Source organism: Rhynchophorus ferrugineus, unplaced genomic scaffold, assembly GCF_030347505.1.
Source record: "Rhynchophorus ferrugineus isolate W39M unplaced genomic scaffold, kcgeb_rfMv2 rfM7, whole genome shotgun sequence".
Lineage (NCBI taxonomy): Eukaryota > Metazoa > Arthropoda > Insecta > Coleoptera > Curculionidae > Rhynchophorus > Rhynchophorus ferrugineus.
The window spans coordinates 10,132,379-10,155,393 of NW_027472586.1; the positions used below are offsets into that span (position 1 = coordinate 10,132,379).

Sequence of the window (23,015 nt, forward strand, 5' to 3'; positions counted from 1 at the left end):
ATTTTATTTGAAAGGTGTAACGAAATGTTTACGATTATTTTTAATCTAAAATGACGGATTGTTTCAATTATTTTGGCTGCGATATATTGTTATATTATTGATATTGAAATAAAGACTGTCAATGATGATACACATTCTGCGTATTCCGTTAGAAATAAACAAAATAGTTAAACGATAAAAATGTTTTTTAAATATCTAATATATAAAATTCTCGTGGCACAGTGTTTGTTACAATATTTCTCCGTAATGGCTGGACCTAATTCTATGAAATTTTATACGTTTATTGAGTAGATCTGAGAATCGATCGTAATTTATTTTTTTATACCCCTAAGTGTTCCATCTCAAACATATTTTTTTTTATTTTTTGGACATTTTCTTATTTCTTAAAAAATATTTTACCAACGAGTGTTTATCTGGACTGGAACTACAGTTTAACGTGGGCTCCCGAACCACGGTCATTGGCATTAAGGCTACCGACTGGCGAGTGACCAACTTAGAAATGATCCCAGAAGACATCCGGTCTTATCCAGTCCGGTTATTGGCGTGACTGGGATCATTTTCTTGGGGACTTGGGAATTTTGCACTCTTGCCCAAGGACAATCACAACTTTTAACACCAACCCCTATTTTTTAATAGCGATATTAGTAATTTAATAATTTTTAAACCCGGTGGATACTGTAAAGTATCAAGACCCATTCGCTGAAACATTCTCAAAACAACTGTTAGATATCGGCGATCGAAAAGTTGCCAGAGACGATCCAGTTTTTTGTTAGCTAGTGATGGGATAACAAAAAATACTTTACTGTATTGATATTGTTTTTTAGTGACATTGTAAATATTAGTAATATATAAATTGTGTTTTGTTATTTTCATTTTCTGTTATCGGTTACAGCGCTTCATACCTCTTTCACTCATATAACCAAGTCCCCGGCCTACCATAGTAAAACACATTTTTTTGGCAAAATTAGTTTATTTTATTCCTCATAATTCCCTTCAAGGGTGATACACTGATTATAGCGACCCCCTAACTTTTCGATACCATTTTTGTACTACGATTTGTCCTTCACTTCCAAATAGGTATGTTTCCGCGATCACTTTTTCATTCGATGAAAATTTCTTGCCAACGAGCATTCTTTTGAGATCTGAGAACAGGAAATAGTCGCTGGGGGCCAGATCTGGAGAATACGGTGGACGAGGAAGCAATTCGAAGCCCAATTCATGGATTTTTGCCATCTTGGTGAAGCAGCACTTTCTTATTCTTCAAATGCGGCGGTTTTTCGGCGATTTCGTCCTTCAAACGGTCCAATAACGCTATGTAATAGTCGCTGTTGATGGTCCTTCCTTTTTCAAGGTAGTCAACGAAAATGATTCCATGCGAATTCCAAAATAAAGATGCCATAACCTTGCCAGCCGACTGTTGCGTTTTCCCACGCTTTGGAGCGGGTTGATTATGTGCAGTCCACTCGGATGATTGTCGATTGAACTTCGGAGTAAAATGATGGAACCATGTTTCATTCATTGTCACATATCGACGCAAAAACTCTGGTTTATTACGCTTGATCATCTTCAAACACTGCTCCGAATTATCAACTCGTCGTTGTTTTTGGTCAAAAGTGCTTTCTTATACCCAAATACCTTCGGCATCAAGCCAAGTTTTTGCTTTAGCTTTAACTGTATTTTTTTCCGTTCAAAAAGCAATATCTTATCAATATGCAAAATTCCTTTTTATCCATTTTTTTCACAATAACAAAAGTTGCTTCACTTAAAATGCTATAATTCACAAACTAATGTTAGTATATCGTTTGAGAAATACATACGCCTTGCTGGTATGTTAATACAAATGTAACAGAACAGTAGCAATAAATTAATTTGTATATTAAGATTGTACTAAGTATATCTAATGTAAGATGTATTTAATAGAAAAAATACCATATCCTCACTCTTAGTCCACAACTTACAAGTTTTTTCTATCAAAATATTATCTAGAAACTATTTACATGACAAAACAACGTTTCCCGGGTCAGCTAGTATTTTTATAAAAAAATGTATTTTTTCTAAGCCTACTTAATTTCCTTGAAAATGGTTTGAATTTATAAACAAATGTAATAAATTGATTGATTTGATGATTTTTTTATATTTAATTGATTTTTGTTTGTTCTTTCAGATACTGTCCTCCTCATTTATTTTCACCTATCATTAAAATCGTCATTGAAGAAATACGAAAAGTGTGTAAAAAGGATCCGTTACTATATGGTTTTAACTGTACTGTTAACGGTGAGTTTCTATCGTCGTTAGCTCGCTTGGTAATGTTATGTAATATGAAATAATATTTCCCATTGTAGCTTATGAGCCACTTAAGCTCATGCAAGCTGTTATGGCCAAGGCGAATGAAGTATGCCTTAGGTACCTCGACAATAGCATGCTATGTTCCTTGCCAACTCCTATAAATAATTTTTGTATTACCACCGCTCTGGCCGTTCGTAACAAAAGAAAGACGATGGAAGATAGACATGTCGTGATACATGATTTAAATACAATGTTTAACGTTCAGGTAGGAATCTGTTGCTTTAACTCTTCTAGGAACGTCTGTAAACACTTGTTTCATTTTTCAGGAAGCCAGTCCGTCCAGTTACTATGCAGTATTCGATGGTCATGCTGGTCATGATGCGGCCGCTTACAGTTCCGCGCATTTGCACCAGTACTTGGCCGAAAATAAGTATTTTATTAGTAAACCAGAGCAAGCCTTGATAGATGCCTTTTGTAAAACAGACGCTCTGTTTTTAGAGAAATGTAGAGCAGAAGTCAGTCGTCGATCCGTTTATCGTTTCCTTCACCATTCTTTTAATACAATTTTTTCAGAACTTCAGTAGTGGTACTACTGCCGTAGTTGCTTTATTACGTCCAAAGGAAAAATCGCTGTACATAGCTTGGGTGGGCGACTCACAAGCAATTGTCGTTAATCAGGGTAAAATTCTTCAATGTGTCAATCCGCACAAACCGTGCAGAGAGGTAAGTATGTTTACTCGAAATCCGCTTATGACAGTTAATTGTTGTGTTTGTTATCAGGATGAACGAGAAAGAATAGAGAGAGCAGGTGGTTGTGTTCTTTTTTGGGGGACTTGGAGAGTTAATGGTCAGTTGGCTGTGTCCAGAGCTATAGGTAAATCTTTGCTTTTTATGTGTTCGATTTCCACCGATAATTTTGGTGGAGGTATTTTAATTTTATTATGGCGAATGCGTTGGGTTAAGTTATGTTTTTCCTTTAAAGGTGATGGTTACTATAAACCTCACGTGACAGCGATTCCTGATGTTAGGGAGATTCCCCTCGATGGCGGCGAAGACTTTCTGATTTTGGCCTGTGATGGATTATGGGACGTCGTAAGCGAGGACCGGGCTGCCCAGGAAGTTTATTATTTGGTTGCCGAAAATCCAGGTGAGTTTATTGAATTTCACTGACCAAAGAAAATCGAAAATCGCCACAAAAAGGACACCTCCTATTCATTACTCATGCATCATGAAATCATGATTCGCTATTTTTGTATTTTATATGATTTTTTATTTATATAAAAAGACCAATGTAAATACTGTTTTTATGAAATGGTGACTTTTTCAATACTCATTTTTAATCTTTAAACAAGTTTCATGGTTTCTTGTTAGATGGCGCCACGGTAATAAATACAGGAAAGTTCGTTTGTTGCTTGTGTGTATTGATTTGTTTGTTTGTTCCAACAGTCACTACTATTTTGTTGTAGGAGACTGTATGGTAACAAACAAATACTGATTGAATAAAACCTACATGTCGTCGTGTTGATCGTTTATATCAGGAAGTGCCAATCATTTAGCGTTGCCAACCTTAGAATCCAGCGGGGATGTATTTATGGTGGCCTGGAGTCTTGTCGTTCCCTACATAATTTTATGTATTATTGTTAGAGTGGGCTACTAACATTAATTTTCAATGATTTCGATAGGTGGCGCCAGCCACGTACCTAGAAATAAAACAGTTTTCTTCAGAATTCGTAGAGCTCTATACCAGCAAATGACACGCTAGGATGGTTCCGATGTAGGGCCATAGATGCTAGTAGTGTGACTTTTATTATGCCTTTGGTGTTATAACAATACACATTAATTCTGGTGGATAACGTACGAAGATAAAATTTTAATTTTGAGTATTTTTTTTTGGTAATATTTTAAGTGTTTCCTATCAAAGAGAATTTAATTAATTAAGAGATTTAACATATCCTTTAATATGTTATAATTAGACATAGTTACCTGAATCAGTAGAATGTAATTTTGCGTAATTTTTTTGCATCGTGTGACGTGTACTGTACAAAAAAGTCTCTATATGTCTGTTGGTTGATGAAAAAAGACATGTACGTATCGGTTTCGTGTTTGGCGTTCCTGCTGCGAACGATCGCTCAGCAGGGAATATACCTGCAAGGGATGGGCATCCATGTCGTGACCCCAACTTGTATATTAAACGCGCCCTCGTTTAATGAGGGTCGTATATACACCCCATACTGTCTAGTCACCTCTGTTAGGAATAATATTTAAAAAAAAAAAGAACAGTATGGGTGGATCTCGTGATGGTTTATCAATGAAGTTCTTACTCGTTAGTCTATCTAGTGTTTTATTCGATACTTGCGATTTTATATATATATATATATATATATATATATATATATATATATATATATATATATATATAAAGGCGACGTCTGCAAATGTATGTATTTTGAGGTGAAACGAATAAAAAAAAAACAGAAATGGCAGCAGGAAATTTGAAAATAGTCAAAAATATCAAATTTTCATTACTATATTATATGGAAAAGCAAGTTTTAACATATATGATATGAACAGAAATTCACTCATTTAAAAAAAATCATTATATAACTTATAAACTTAAAGCTGTATAAAATGATTATACCATCATTCGAATTAGCCTAAATTCATTTACAATCCACGACATTTTCATTCAATTGCTATTACTTGAACTGAAGTGACAGCAAAAAGCTTGAACATTTTGAGAAATATGGATGTTTTGGACTTGGAAAAACTTGGATTATATGGAAAAACAAGTTTTAACATATATGCTATAAGCAGAAATTCACTCATTAAAAAAAAATTCATTATATAACTTATAAACTTAAAGCTGTACAAAATGATTATACCATCATTCGAATTAGCCTAAATTCCTCTACAATCCCCGACATTTTCATTCAATTGCTATTACTTGAGCTGAAGTGACAGCAAAAAGCTTGAACATTTTGAGAAATATGGATGTTTTGGACTTGGAAAAACTTGGATTATATGGAAAAACAAGTTTTAACATATATGCTATAAGCAGAAATTCACTCATTAAAAAAAAATTCATTATATAACTTATAAACTTAAAGCTGTACAAAATGATTATACCATCATTCGAATTAGCCTAAATTCCTCTACAATCCCCGACATTTTCATTCAATTGCTATTACTTGAGCTGAAGTGACAGCAAAAAGCTTGAACATTTTGAGAAATATGGATGTTTTGGACTTGGAAAAACTTGGATTATATGGAAAAACAAGTTTTAACATATATGCTATAAGCAGAAATTCACTCATTAAAAAAAAATTCATTATATAACTTATAAACTTAAAGCTGTACAAAATGATTATACCATCATTCGAATTAGCCTAAATTCCTCTACAATCCCCGACATTTTCATTCAATTGCTATTACTTGAACTGAAGTGACAGCAAAAAGCTTGAACATTTTGAGAAATATGGATGTTTTGGACTTGGAAAAACTTGGATTATATGGAAAAACAAGTTTTAACATATATGCTATAAGCAGAAATTCACTCATTAAAAAAAAATTCATTATATAACTTATAAACTTAAAGCTGTATAAAATGATTATACCATCATTCGAATTAGCCTAAATTCCTCTACAATCCCCGACATTTTCATTCAATTGCTATTACTTGAGCTGAAGTGACAGCAAAAAGCTTGAACATTTTGAGAAATATGGATGTTTTGGACTTGGAAAAACTTGGATTATATGGAAAAACAAGTTTTAACATATATGCTATAAGCAGAAATTCACTCATTAAAAAAAAATTCATTATATAACTTATAAACTTAAAGCTGTACAAAATGATTATACCATCATTCGAATTAGCCTAAATTCCTCTACAATCCCCGACATTTTCATTCAATTGCTATTACTTGAGCTGAAGTGACAGCAAAAAGCTTGAACATTTTGAGAAATATGGATGTTTTGGACTTGGAAAAACTTGGATTATATGGAAAAACAAGTTTTAACATATATGCTATAAGCAGAAATTCACTCATTAAAAAAAAATTCATTATATAACTTATAAACTTAAAGCTGTACAAAATGATTATACCATCATTCGAATTAGCCTAAATTCCTCTACAATCCCCGACATTTTCATTCAATTGCTATTACTTGAGCTGAAGTGACAGCAAAAAGCTTGAACATTTTGAGAAATATGGATGTTTTGGACTTGGAAAAACTTGGATTATATGGAAAAACAAGTTTTAACATATATGCTATAAGCAGAAATTCACTCATTAAAAAAAAATTCATTATATAACTTATAAACTTAAAGCTGTATAAAATGATTATACCATCATTCGAATTAGCCTAAATTCCTCTACAATCCCCGACATTTTCATTCAATTGCTATTACTTGAGCTGAAGTGACAGCAAAAAGCTTGAACATTTTGAGAAATATGGATGTTTTGGACTTGGAAAAACTTGGATTATATGGAAAAACAAGTTTTAACATATATGCTATAAGCAGAAATTCACTCATTAAAAAAAAATTCATTATATAACTTATAAACTTAAAGCTGTATAAAATGATTATACCATCATTCGAATTAGTCTAAATTCCTCTACAATCCCCGACATTTTCATTCAATTGCTATTACTTGAGCTGAAGTGACAGCAAAAAGCTTGAACATTTTGAGAAATATGGATGTTTTGGACTTGGAAAAACTTGGATTATATGGAAAAACAAGTTTTAACATATATGCTATAAGCAGAAATTCACTCATTAAAAAAAAATTCATTATATAACTTATAAACTTAAAGCTGTACAAAATGATTATACCATCATTCGAATTAGCCTAAATTCCTCTACAATCCCCGACATTTTCATTCAATTGCTATTACTTGAGCTGAAGTGACAGCAAAAAGCTTGAACATTTTGAGAAATATGGATGTTTTGGACTTGGAAAAACTTGGATTATATGGAAAAACAAGTTTTAACATATATGCTATAAGCAGAAATTCACTCATTAAAAAAAATTCATTATATAACTTATAAACTTAAAGCTGTACAAAATGATTATACCATCATTCGAATTAGCCTAAATTCCTCTACAATCCCCGACATTTTCATTCAATTGCTATTACTTGAGCTGAAGTGACAGCAAAAAGCTTGAACATTTTGAGAAATATGGATGTTTTGGACTTGGAAAAACTTGGATTATATGGAAAAACAAGTTTTAACATATATGCTATAAGCAGAAATTCACTCATTAAAAAAAAATTCATTATATAACTTATAAACTTAAAGCTGTACAAAATGATTATACCATCATTCGAATTAGCCTAAATTCCTCTACAATCCCCGACATTTTCATTCAATTGCTATTACTTGAGCTGAAGTGACAGCAAAAAGCTTGAACATTTTGAGAAATATGGATGTTTTGGACTTGGAAAAACTTGGATTATATGGAAAAACAAGTTTTAACATATATGCTATAAGCAGAAATTCACTCATTAAAAAAAATTCATTATATAACTTATAAACTTAAAGCTGTACAAAATGATTATACCATCATTCGAATTAGCCTAAATTCCTCTACAATCCCCGACATTTTCATTCAATTGCTATTACTTGAGCTGAAGTGACAGCAAAAAGCTTGAACATTTTGAGAAATATGGATGTTTTGGACTTGGAAAAACTTGGATTATATGGAAAAACAAGTTTTAACATATATGCTATAAGCAGAAATTCACTCATTAAAAAAAAATTCATTATATAACTTATAAACTTAAAGCTGTACAAAATGATTATACCATCATTCGAATTAGCCTAAATTACTCTACAATCCCCGACATTTTCATTCAATTGCTATTACTTGAGCTGAAGTGACAGCAAAAAGCTTGAACATTTTGAGAAATATGGATGTTTTGGACTTGGAAAAACTTGGATTATATGGAAAAACAAGTTTTAACATATATGCTATAAGCAGAAATTCACTCATTAAAAAAAAATTCATTATATAACTTATAAACTTAAAGCTGTACAAAATGATTATACCATCATTCGAATTAGCCTAAATTCCTCTACAATCCCCGACATTTTCATTCAATTGCTATTACTTGAGCTGAAGTGACAGCAAAAAGCTTGAACATTTTGAGAAATATGGATGTTTTGGACTTGGAAAAACTTGGATTATATGGAAAAACAAGTTTTAACATATATGCTATAAGCAGAAATTCACTCATTAAAAAAAAATTCATTATATAACTTATAAACTTAAAGCTGTACAAAATGATTATACCATCATTCGAATTAGCCTAAATTCCTCTACAATCCCCGACATTTTCATTCAATTGCTATTACTTGAGCTGAAGTGACAGCAAAAAGCTTGAACATTTTGAGAAATATGGATGTTTTGGACTTGGAAAAACTTGGATTATATGGAAAAACAAGTTTTAACATATATGCTATAAGCAGAAATTCACTCATTAAAAAAAAATTCATTATATAACTTATAAACTTAAAGCTGTACAAAATGATTATACCATCATTCGAATTAGCCTAAATTACTCTACAATCCCCGACATTTTCATTCAATTGCTATTACTTGAGCTGAAGTGACAGCAAAAAGCTTGAACATTTTGAGAAATATGGATGTTTTGGACTTGGAAAAACTTGGATTATATGGAAAAACAAGTTTTAACATATATGCTATAAGCAGAAATTCACTCATTAAAAAAAAATTCATTATATAACTTATAAACTTAAAGCTGTACAAAATGATTATACCATCATTCGAATTAGCCTAAATTCCTCTACAATCCCCGACATTTTCATTCAATTGCTATTACTTGAGCTGAAGTGACAGCAAAAAGCTTGAACATTTTGAGAAATATGGATGTTTTGGACTTGGAAAAACTTGGATTATATGGAAAAACAAGTTTTAACATATATGCTATAAGCAGAAATTCACTCATTAAAAAAAAATTCATTATATAACTTATAAACTTAAAGCTGTACAAAATGATTATACCATCATTCGAATTAGCCTAAATTCCTCTACAATCCCCGACATTTTCATTCAATTGCTATTACTTGAGCTGAAGTGACAGCAAAAAGCTTGAACATTTTGAGAAATATGGATGTTTTGGACTTGGAAAAACTTGGATTATATGGAAAAACAAGTTTTAACATATATGCTATAAGCAGAAATTCACTCATTAAAAAAAAATTCATTATATAACTTATAAACTTAAAGCTGTACAAAATGATTATACCATCATTCGAATTAGCCTAAATTCCTCTACAATCCCCGACATTTTCATTCAATTGCTATTACTTGAGCTGAAGTGACAGCAAAAAGCTTGAACATTTTGAGAAATATGGATGTTTTGGACTTGGAAAAACTTGGATTATATGGAAAAACAAGTTTTAACATATATGCTATAAGCAGAAATTCACTCATTAAAAAAAAATTCATTATATAACTTATAAACTTAAAGCTGTACAAAATGATTATACCATCATTCGAATTAGCCTAAATTCCTCTACAATCCCCGACATTTTCATTCAATTGCTATTACTTGAGCTGAAGTGACAGCAAAAAGCTTGAACATTTTGAGAAATATGGATGTTTTGGACTTGGAAAAACTTGGATTATATGGAAAAACAAGTTTTAACATATATGCTATAAGCAGAAATTCACTCATTAAAAAAAAATTCATTATATAACTTATAAACTTAAAGCTGTACAAAATGATTATACCATCATTCGAATTAGCCTAAATTCCTCTACAATCCCCGACATTTTCATTCAATTGCTATTACTTGAGCTGAAGTGACAGCAAAAAGCTTGAACATTTTGAGAAATATGGATGTTTTGGACTTGGAAAAACTTGGATTATATGGAAAAACAAGTTTTAACATATATGCTATAAGCAGAAATTCACTCATTAAAAAAAAATTCATTATATAACTTATAAACTTAAAGCTGTACAAAATGATTATACCATCATTCGAATTAGCCTAAATTCCTCTACAATCCCCGACATTTTCATTCAATTGCTATTACTTGAGCTGAAGTGACAGCAAAAAGCTTGAACATTTTGAGAAATATGGATGTTTTGGACTTGGAAAAACTTGGATTATATGGAAAAACAAGTTTTAACATATATGCTATAAGCAGAAATTCACTCATTAAAAAAAAATTCATTATATAACTTATAAACTTAAAGCTGTACAAAATGATTATACCATCATTCGAATTAGCCTAAATTACTCTACAATCCCCGACATTTTCATTCAATTGCTATTACTTGAGCTGAAGTGACAGCAAAAAGCTTGAACATTTTGAGAAATATGGATGTTTTGGACTTGGAAAAACTTGGATTATATGGAAAAACAAGTTTTAACATATATGCTATAAGCAGAAATTCACTCATTAAAAAAAAATTCATTATATAACTTATAAACTTAAAGCTGTACAAAATGATTATACCATCATTCGAATTAGCCTAAATTCCTCTACAATCCCCGACATTTTCATTCAATTGCTATTACTTGAGCTGAAGTGACAGCAAAAAGCTTGAACATTTTGAGAAATATGGATGTTTTGGACTTGGAAAAACTTGGATTATATGGAAAAACAAGTTTTAACATATATGCTATAAGCAGAAATTCACTCATTAAAAAAAAATTCATTATATAACTTATAAACTTAAAGCTGTACAAAATGATTATACCATCATTCGAATTAGCCTAAATTCCTCTACAATCCCCGACATTTTCATTCAATTGCTATTACTTGAGCTGAAGTGACAGCAAAAAGCTTGAACATTTTGAGAAATATGGATGTTTTGGACTTGGAAAAACTTGGATTATATGGAAAAACAAGTTTTAACATATATGCTATAAGCAGAAATTCACTCATTAAAAAAAAATTCATTATATAACTTATAAACTTAAAGCTGTACAAAATGATTATACCATCATTCGAATTAGCCTAAATTACTCTACAATCCCCGACATTTTCATTCAATTGCTATTACTTGAGCTGAAGTGACAGCAAAAAGCTTGAACATTTTGAGAAATATGGATGTTTTGGACTTGGAAAAACTTGGATTATATGGAAAAACAAGTTTTAACATATATGCTATAAGCAGAAATTCACTCATTAAAAAAAAATTCATTATATAACTTATAAACTTAAAGCTGTACAAAATGATTATACCATCATTCGAATTAGCCTAAATTCCTCTACAATCCCCGACATTTTCATTCAATTGCTATTACTTGAGCTGAAGTGACAGCAAAAAGCTTGAACATTTTGAGAAATATGGATGTTTTGGACTTGGAAAAACTTGGATTATATGGAAAAACAAGTTTTAACATATATGCTATAAGCAGAAATTCACTCATTAAAAAAAAATTCATTATATAACTTATAAACTTAAAGCTGTATAAAATGATTATACCATCATTCGAATTAGCCTAAATTCCTCTACAATCCCCGACATTTTCATTCAATTGCTATTACTTGAGCTGAAGTGACAGCAAAAAGCTTGAACATTTTGAGAAATATGGATGTTTTGGACTTGGAAAAACTTGGATTATATGGAAAAACAAGTTTTAACATATATGCTATAAGCAGAAATTCACTCATTTAAAAAAAAAATTCATTATATAACTTATAAACTTAAAGCTGTACAAAATGATTATACCATCATTCGAATTAGCCTAAATTCCTCTACAATCCCCGACATTTTCATTCAATTGCTATTACTTGAGCTGAAGTGACAGCAAAAAGCTTGAACATTTTGAGAAATATGGATGTTTTGGACTTGGAAAAACTTGGATTATATGGAAAAACAAGTTTTAACATATATGCTATAAGCAGAAATTCACTCATTAAAAAAAAATTCATTATATAACTTATAAACTTAAAGCTGTATAAAATGATTATACCATCATTCGAATTAGCCTAAATTCCTCTACAATCCCCGACATTTTCATTCAATTGCTATTACTTGAGCTGAAGTGACAGCAAAAAGCTTGAACATTTTGAGAAATATGGATGTTTTGGACTTGGAAAAACTTGGATTATATGGAAAAACAAGTTTTAACATATATGCTATAAGCAGAAATTCACTCATTAAAAAAAAATTCATTATATAACTTATAAACTTAAAGCTGTACAAAATGATTATACCATCATTCGAATTAGCCTAAATTCCTCTACAATCCCCGACATTTTCATTCAATTGCTATTACTTGAGCTGAAGTGACAGCAAAAAGCTTGAACATTTTGAGAAATATGGATGTTTTGGACTTGGAAAAACTTGGATTATATGGAAAAACAAGTTTTAACATATATGCTATAAGCAGAAATTCACTCATTAAAAAAAAATTCATTATATAACTTATAAACTTAAAGCTGTACAAAATGATTATACCATCATTCGAATTAGCCTAAATTCCTCTACAATCCCCGACATTTTCATTCAATTGCTATTACTTGAGCTGAAGTGACAGCAAAAAGCTTGAACATTTTGAGAAATATGGATGTTTTGGACTTGGAAAAACTTGGATTATATGGAAAAACAAGTTTTAACATATATGCTATAAGCAGAAATTCACTCATTAAAAAAAAATTCATTATATAACTTATAAACTTAAAGCTGTATAAAATGATTATACCATCATTCGAATTAGCCTAAATTCCTCTACAATCCCCGACATTTTCATTCAATTGCTATTACTTGAGCTGAAGTGACAGCAAAAAGCTTGAACATTTTGAGAAATATGGATGTTTTGGACTTGGAAAAACTTGGATTATATGGAAAAACAAGTTTTAACATATATGCTATAAGCAGAAATTCACTCATTAAAAAAAAATTCATTATATAACTTATAAACTTAAAGCTGTACAAAATGATTATACCATCATTCGAATTAGCCTAAATTCCTCTACAATCCCCGACATTTTCATTCAATTGCTGTTACTTGAGCTGAAGTGACAGCAAAAAGCTTGAACATTTTGAGAAATATGGATGTTTTGGACTTGGAAAAACTTGGATTATATGGAAAAACAAGTTTTAACATATACGCTATAAGCAGAAATTCACTCATTAAAAAAAAATTCATTATATAACTTATAAACTTAAAGCTGTACAAAATGATTATACCATCATTCGAATTAGCCTAAATTCCTCTACAATCCCCGACATTTTCATTCAATTGCTATTACTTGAACTGAAGTGACAGCAAAAAGCTTGAACATTTTGAGAAATATGGATGTTTTGGACTTGGAAAAACTTGGATTATATGGAAAAACAAGTTTTAACATATATGCTATAAGCAGAAATTCACTCATTAAAAAAAAATTCATTATATAACTTATAAACTTAAAGCTGTATAAAATGATTATACCATCATTCGAATTAGCCTAAATTCCTCTACAATCCCCGACATTTTCATTCAATTGCTATTACTTGAGCTGAAGTGACAGCAAAAAGCTTGAACATTTTGAGAAATATGGATGTTTTGGACTTGGAAAAACTTGGATTATATGGAAAAACAAGTTTTAACATATATGCTATAAGCAGAAATTCACTCATTAAAAAAAAATTCATTATATAACTTATAAACTTAAAGCTGTACAAAATGATTATACCATCATTCGAATTAGCCTAAATTACTCTACAATCCCCGACATTTTCATTCAATTGCTATTACTTGAGCTGAAGTGACAGCAAAAAGCTTGAACATTTTGAGAAATATGGATGTTTTGGACTTGGAAAAACTTGGATTATATGGAAAAACAAGTTTTAACATATATGCTATAAGCAGAAATTCACTCATTAAAAAAAAATTCATTATATAACTTATAAACTTAAAGCTGTATAAAATGATTATACCATCATTCGAATTAGCCTAAATTCCTCTACAATCCCCGACATTTTCATTCAATTGCTATTACTTGAGCTGAAGTGACAGCAAAAAGCTTGAACATTTTGAGAAATATGGATGTTTTGGACTTGGAAAAACTTGGATTATATGGAAAAACAAGTTTTAACATATATGCTATAAGCAGAAATTCACTCATTAAAAAAAAATTCATTATATAACTTATAAACTTAAAGCTGTACAAAATGATTATACCATCATTCGAATTAGCCTAAATTACTCTACAATCCCCGACATTTTCATTCAATTGCTATTACTTGAGCTGAAGTGACAGCAAAAAGCTTGAACATTTTGAGAAATATGGATGTTTTGGACTTGGAAAAACTTGGATTATATGGAAAAACAAGTTTTAACATATATGCTATAAGCAGAAATTCACTCATTAAAAAAAAATTCATTATATAACTTATAAACTTAAAGCTGTACAAAATGATTATACCATCATTCGAATTAGCCTAAATTCCTCTACAATCCCCGACATTTTCATTCAATTGCTATTACTTGAGCTGAAGTGACAGCAAAAAGCTTGAACATTTTGAGAAATATGGATGTTTTGGACTTGGAAAAACTTGGATTATATGGAAAAACAAGTTTTAACATATATGCTATAAGCAGAAATTCACTCATTAAAAAAAATTCATTATATAACTTATAAACTTAAAGCTGTATAAAATGATTATACCATCATTCGAATTAGCCTAAATTCCTCTACAATCCCCGACATTTTCATTCAATTGCTATTACTTGAGCTGAAGTGACAGCAAAAAGCTTGAACATTTTGAGAAATATGGATGTTTTGGACTTGGAAAAACTTGGATTATATGGAAAAACAAGTTTTAACATATATGCTATAAGCAGAAATTCACTCATTAAAAAAAAATTCATTATATAACTTATAAACTTAAAGCTGTATAAAATGATTATACCATCATTCGAATTAGCCTAAATTCCTCTACAATCCCCGACATTTTCATTCAATTGCTATTACTTGAGCTGAAGTGACAGCAAAAAGCTTGAACATTTTGAGAAATATGGATGTTTTGGACTTGGAAAAACTTGGATTATATGGAAAAACAAGTTTTAACATATATGCTATAAGCAGAAATTCACTCATTAAAAAAAAATTCATTATATAACTTATAAACTTAAAGCTGTACAAAATGATTATACCATCATTCGAATTAGCCTAAATTCCTCTACAATCCCCGACATTTTCATTCAATTGCTATTACTTGAGCTGAAGTGACAGCAAAAAGCTTGAACATTTTGAGAAATATGGATGTTTTGGACTTGGAAAAACTTGGATTATATGGAAAAACAAGTTTTAACATATATGCTATAAGCAGAAATTCACTCATTAAAAAAAAATTCATTATATAACTTATAAACTTAAAGCTGTACAAAATGATTATACCATCATTCGAATTAGCCTAAATTACTCTACAATCCCCGACATTTTCATTCAATTGCTATTACTTGAGCTGAAGTGACAGCAAAAAGCTTGAACATTTTGAGAAATATGGATGTTTTGGACTTGGAAAAACTTGGATTATATGGAAAAACAAGTTTTAACATATATGCTATAAGCAGAAATTCACTCATTAAAAAAAAATTCATTATATAACTTATAAACTTAAAGCTGTATAAAATGATTATACCATCATTCGAATTAGCCTAAATTCCTCTACAATCCCCGACATTTTCATTCAATTGCTATTACTTGAGCTGAAGTGACAGCAAAAAGCTTGAACATTTTGAGAAATATGGATGTTTTGGACTTGGAAAAACTTGGATTATATGGAAAAACAAGTTTTAACATATATGCTATAAGCAGAAATTCACTCATTAAAAAAAAATTCATTATATAACTTATAAACTTAAAGCTGTACAAAATGATTATACCATCATTCGAATTAGCCTAAATTACTCTACAATCCCCGACATTTTCATTCAATTGCTATTACTTGAGCTGAAGTGACAGCAAAAAGCTTGAACATTTTGAGAAATATGGATGTTTTGGACTTGGAAAAACTTGGATTATATGGAAAAACAAGTTTTAACATATATGCTATAAGCAGAAATTCACTCATTAAAAAAAAATTCATTATATAACTTATAAACTTAAAGCTGTATAAAATGATTATACCATCATTCGAATTAGCCTAAATTCCTCTACAATCCCCGACATTTTCATTCAATTGCTATTACTTGAGCTGAAGTGACAGCAAAAAGCTTGAACATTTTGAGAAATATGGATGTTTTGGACTTGGAAAAACTTGGATTATATGGAAAAACAAGTTTTAACATATATGCTATAAGCAGAAATTCACTCATTAAAAAAAAATTCATTATATAACTTATAAACTTAAAGCTGTATAAAATGATTATACCATCATTCGAATTAGCCTAAATTCCTCTACAATCCCCGACATTTTCATTCAATTGCTATTACTTGAGCTGAAGTGACAGCAAAAAGCTTGAACATTTTGAGAAATATGGATGTTTTGGACTTGGAAAAACTTGGATTATATGGAAAAACAAGTTTTAACATATATGCTATAAGCAGAAATTCACTCATTAAAAAAAAATTCATTATATAACTTATAAACTTAAAGCTGTACAAAATGATTATACCATCATTCGAATTAGCCTAAATTACTCTACAATCCCCGACATTTTCATTCAATTGCTATTACTTGAGCTGAAGTGACAGCAAAAAGCTTGAACATTTTGAGAAATATGGATGTTTTGGACTTGGAAAAACTTGGATTATATGGAAAAACAAGTTTTAACATATATGCTATAAGCAGAAATTCACTCATTAAAAAAAAATTCATTATATAACTTATAAACTTAAAGCTGTATAAAATGATTATACCATCATTCGAATTAGCCTAAATTCCTCTACAATCCCCGACATTTTCATTCAATTGCTATTACTTGAGCTGAAGTGACAGCAAAAAGCTTGAACATTTTGAGAAATATGGATGTTTTGGACTTGGAAAAACTTGGATTATATGGAAAAACAAGTTTTAACATATATGCTATAAGCAGAAATTCACTCATTAAAAAAAAATTCATTATATAACTTATAAACTTAAAGCTGTACAAAATGATTATACCATCATTCGAATTAGCCTAAATTCCTCTACAATCCCCGACATTTTCATTCAATTGCTATTACTTGAGCTGAAGTGACAGCAAAAAGCTTGAACATTTTGAGAAATATGGATGTTTTGGACTTGGAAAAACTTGGATTATATGGAAAAACAAGTTTTAACATATATGCTATAAGCAGAAATTCACTCATTAAAAAAAATTCATTATATAACTTATAAACTTAAAGCTGTATAAAATGATTATACCATCATTCGAATTAGCCTAAATTCCTCTACAATCCCCGACATTTTCATTCAATTGCTATTACTTGAGCTGAAGTGACAGCAAAAAGCTTGAACATTTTGAGAAATATGGATGTTTTGGACTTGGAAATACTTGGATTATATGGAAAAACAAGTTTTAACATATATGCTATAAGCAGAAATTCACTCATTAAAAAAAAATTCATTATATAACTTATAAACTTAAAGCTGTATAAAATGATTATACCATCATTCGAATTAGCCTAAATTCCTCTACAATCCCCGACATTTTCATTCAATTGCTATTACTTGCGCTGAAGTGACAGCAAAAAGCTTGAACATTTTGAGAAATATGGATGTTTTGGACTTGGAAAAACTTGGATTATATGGAAAAACAAGTTTTAACATATATGCTATAAGCAGAAATTCACTCATTAAAAAAAATTCATTATATAACTTATAAACTTAAAGCTGTATAAAATGATTATACCATCATTCGAATTAGCCTAAATTCCTCTACAATCCCCGACATTTTCATTCAATTGCTATTACTTGAGCTGAAGTGACAGCAAAAAGCTTGAACATTTTGAGAAATATGGATGTTTTGGACTTGGAAAAACTTGGATTATATGGAAAAACAAGTTTTAACATATATGCTATAAGCAGAAATTCACTCATTAAAAAAAATTCATTATATAACTTATAAACTTAAAGCTGTATAAAATGATTATACCATCATTCGAATTAGCCTAAATTCCTCTACAATCCCCGACATTTTCATTCAATTGCTATTACTTGAGCTGAAGTGACAGCAAAAAGCTTGAACATTTTGAGAAATATGGATGTTTTGGACTTGGAAATACTTGGATTATATGGAAAAACAAGTTTTAACATATATGCTATAAGCAGAAATTCACTCATTAAAAAAAAATTCATTATATAACTTATAAACTTAAAGCTGTATAAAATGATTATACCATCATTCGAATTAGCCTAAATTCCTCTACAATCCCCGACATTTTCATTCAATTGCTATTACTTGAGCTGAAGTGACAGCAAAAAGCTTGAACATTTTGAGAAATATGGATGTTTTGGACTTGGAAAAACTTGGATTATATGGAAAAACAAGTTTTAACATATATGCTATAAGCAGAAATTCACTCATTAAAAAAAATTCATTATATAACTTATAAACTTAAAGCTGTATAAAATGATTATACCATCATTCGAATTAGCCTAAATTCCTCTACAATCCCCGACATTTTCACTCAATTGCTATTACTTGAGCTGAAGTGACAGCAAAAAGCTTGAACATTTTGAGAAATATGGATGTTTTGGACTTGGAAAAACTTGGATTATATGGAAAAACAAGTTTTAACATATATGCTATAAGCAGAAATTCACTCATTAAAAAAAATTCATTATATAACTTATAAACTTAAAGCTGTATAAAATGATTATACCATCATTCGAATTAGCCTAAATTCCTCTACAATCCCCGACATTTTCATTCAATTGCTATTACTTGAGCTGAAGTGACAGCAAAAAGCTTGAACATTTTGGAAATATGGATGTTTTGGACTTGGAAAAACTTGGATTATATGGAAAAACAAGTTTTAACATATATGCTATAAGCAGAAATTCACTCATTAAAAAAAAATTCATTATATAACTTATAAACTTAAAGCTGTATAAAATGATTATACCATCATTCGAATTAGCCTAAATTCCTCTACAATCCCCGACATTTTCATTCAATTGCTATTACTTGAGCTGAAGTGACAGCAAAAAGCTTGAACATTTTGAGAAATATGGATGTTTTGGACTTGGAAATACTTGGATTATATGGAAAAACAAGTTTTAACATATATGCTATAAGCAGAAATTCACTCATTAAAAAAAAATTCATTATATAACTTATAAACTTAAAGCTGTATAAAATGATTATACCATCATTCGAATTAGCCTAAATTCCTCTACAATCCCCGACATTTTCATTCAATTGCTATTACTTGAGCTGAAGTGACAGCAAAAAGCTTGAACATTTTGAGAAATATGGATGTTTTGGACTTGGAAAAACTTGGATTATATGGAAAAACAAGTTTTAACATATATGCTATAAGCAGAAATTCACTCATTAAAAAAAATTCATTATATAACTTATAAACTTAAAGCTGTATAAAATGATTATACCATCATTCGAATTAGCCTAAATTCCTCTACAATCCCCGACATTTTCATTCAATTGCTATTACTTGAGCTGAAGTGACAGCAAAAAGCTTGAACATTTTGAGAAATATGGATGTTTTGGACTTGGAAAAACTTGGATTATATGGAAAAACAAGTTTTAACATATATGCTATAAGCAGAAATTCACTCATTAAAAAAAATTCATTATATAACTTATAAACTTAAAGCTGTATAAAATGATTATACCATCATTCGAATTAGCCTAAATTCCTCTACAATCCCCGACATTTTCATTCAATTGCTATTACTTGAGCTGAAGTGACAGCAAAAAGCTTGAACATTTTGAGAAATATGGATGTTTTGGACTTGGAAAAACTTGGATTATATGGAAAAACAAGTTTTAACATATATGCTATAAGCAGAAATTCACTCATTAAAAAAAAATTCATTATATAACTTATAAACTTAAAGCTGTATAAAATGATTATACCATCATTCGAATTAGCCTAAATTCCTCTACAATCCCCGACATTTTCATTCAATTGCTATTACTTGAGCTGAAGTGACAGCAAAAAGCTTGAACATTTTGAGAAATATGGATGTTTTGGACTTGGAAAAACTTGGATTATATGGAAAAACAAGTTTTAACATATATGCTATAAGCAGAAATTCACTCATTAAAAAAAATTCATTATATAACTTATAAACTTAAAGCTGTATAAAATGATTATACCATCATTCGAATTAGCCTAAATTCCTCTACAATCCCCGACATTTTCACTCAATTGCTATTACTTGAGCTGAAGTGACAGCAAAAAGCTTGAACATTTTGAGAAATATGGATGTTTTGGACTTGGAAAAACTTGGATTATATGGAAAAACAAGTTTTAACATATATGCTATAAGCAGAAATTCACTCATTAAAAAAAATTCATTATATAACTTATAAACTTAAAGCTGTATAAAATGATTATACCATCATTCGAATTAGCCTAAATTCCTCTACAATCCCCGACATTTTCATTCAATTGCTATTACTTGCGCTGAAGTGACAGCAAAAAGCTTGAACATTTTGAGAAATATGGATGTTTTGGACTTGGAAAAACTTGGATTATATGGAAAAACAAGTTTTAACATATATGCTATAAGCAGAAATTCACTCATTAAAAAAAAATTCATTATATAACTTATAAACTTAAAGCTGTATAAAATGATTATACCATCATTCGAATTAGCCTAAATTCCTCTACAATCCCCGACATTTTCATTCAATTGCTATTACTTGCGCTGAAGTGACAGCAAAAAGCTTGAACATTTTGAGAAATATGGATGTTTTGGACTTGGAAAAACTTGGATTATATGGAAAAACAAGTTTTAACATATATGCTATAAGCAGAAATTCACTCATTAAAAAAAAATTCATTATATAACTTATAAACTTAAAGCTGTATAAAATGATTATACCATCATTCGAATTAGCCTAAATTCCTCTACAATCCCCGACATTTTCATTCAATTGCTATTACTTGCGCTGAAGTGACAGCAAAAAGCTTGAACATTTTGAGAAATATGGATGTTTTGGACTTGGAAAAACTTGGATTATATGGAAAAACAAGTTTTAACATATATGATATGAACAGAAATTCACTCATTTAAAAAAAATCATTATATAACTTATAAACTTAAAGCTGTATAAAATGATTATACCATCATTCGAATTAGCCTAAATTCATTTACAATCCACGACATTTTCATTCAATTGCTATTACTTGAACTGAAGTGACAGCAAAAAGCTTGAACATTTTGAGAAATATGGATTGTTTTGGACTTGTTCAACATATTAAAGGTATTTGCCCATTTGTGAAATAATATGAAAAATTATACTAATACCATTTTAGAATTTCGAATAGGTACTTCATATAAATAAAACGCATAAATTTGTATAATATGAAATAATTGGATTATTTGAAAGTTTCTCTAGATATAACTTGGTATAAATTGATAATATTTCAATAAAATGAAAGGTATCGACTTGCTATAACATTTGTTTTATAAAATGTTGTCAACCTAAGAAAATTATTAGTTTGATAACTGACAGTTGTTCAGGGTTGGTAAAAATTAAAAAAAAAATTTTAGAAGTTCCATTTATATTAAATCTTGTGATAATTTGGCGGCAGCTGCAGCAGAAGTACAAGTAGCGATCAACAGGGTCCACAAATGGACTAGAAACTGGAAAATACAGCTTAATGGCCCCAAATATGACCATGTTAATTTTGCTTTGTGGCGAAATGACAAAAACTTAATTATATCACTTGACGAATGCTCGATTTCTCAAGCAAAATCGGCTTAATATCTCATATCTCATCTAATTATCTTAATCGGATAAATATCTCGGATTATATGGTAGGTTAAATTGGAAACATCATGTTAGACAATAAGCAGAGCAGATTAGACTCAAAGTCAAGCAACTATACTGGTTATTCGGAAAATACTGTCAACTTGAGCTAAAATTAAAGAGATTGGTTTATCAGTCAATCATAAAGCTAGTTTGGACCTACGGTGTGCAAATATCGTGTTGTACTAAAACATTAAACCAACTGGTAATCCAGGGTACCCAAAACAAAGTTCTACGGTTAATTACTAATGATTATCGCTACGTAAACAACGAAGAGCTGCACGATGGCCTCGAAATCAAATGGATATATGAAGTGACCCAAGATTTCGCCTTAAAAATGGAAATAAGGTTGCTAAATCATAGCAACGCGGAAGCAATACAGCTACTGAACAATACGCAAGAAATTAGAAGAACTTGTGTAGTGTATAAGTGTATTCTTAACTTTAGCTTCAGTAGTTTAGATGTAACTAATAAAAATAGTATGACAATCAAATAACATCGATATTTTAATGCTTTTCGTGATTTTCATTTTAACAAGATATGTGGGTTCTGTTCGTTGTTGAACGCATTTTATATATTACCATAGACCTAAATAAAAAAAGATAATAAAAAAGAGAAACTGTACGCAATAATTTCGAACCGTAATGGCTTGGCAATAGCGAGAGAGAAAGAGAGAGACAGGCGACTCCCTTCCAGCTGTGCTCCATGCTTCAGTTCCTTTAAATTATTTATTCTTGTTTTTAATAATGATACCGAATGGGTATGTGCTATGTAGACCGGCGAGGAAGCGAAAATTGCGTTCGGCTTTTCATTTATTCGCGTT

The 23,015-nt window shown here is 30.1% G+C and overlaps 1 protein-coding gene across 2 annotated transcripts in view; it reads left to right on the plus strand.

Annotated features, from left to right (window-relative positions):
- Positions 1-23,015, plus strand: part of LOC143199457 (uncharacterized) — a 231,340-nt gene that overhangs the window by 5,304 nt on the left and 203,021 nt on the right. For both annotated transcript variants that reach the window (XM_076409293.1, XM_076409294.1), the window contains exons 2-7: positions 2,165-2,274; positions 2,343-2,551; positions 2,613-2,801; positions 2,860-3,009; positions 3,067-3,160; positions 3,269-3,433. In XM_076409293.1, coding sequence (XP_076265408.1) covers positions 2,165-2,274; positions 2,343-2,551; positions 2,613-2,801; positions 2,860-3,009; positions 3,067-3,160; positions 3,269-3,433 — 917 coding nt within the window. The remainder of the gene's footprint in view (positions 1-2,164; positions 2,275-2,342; positions 2,552-2,612; positions 2,802-2,859; positions 3,010-3,066; positions 3,161-3,268; positions 3,434-23,015) is intronic.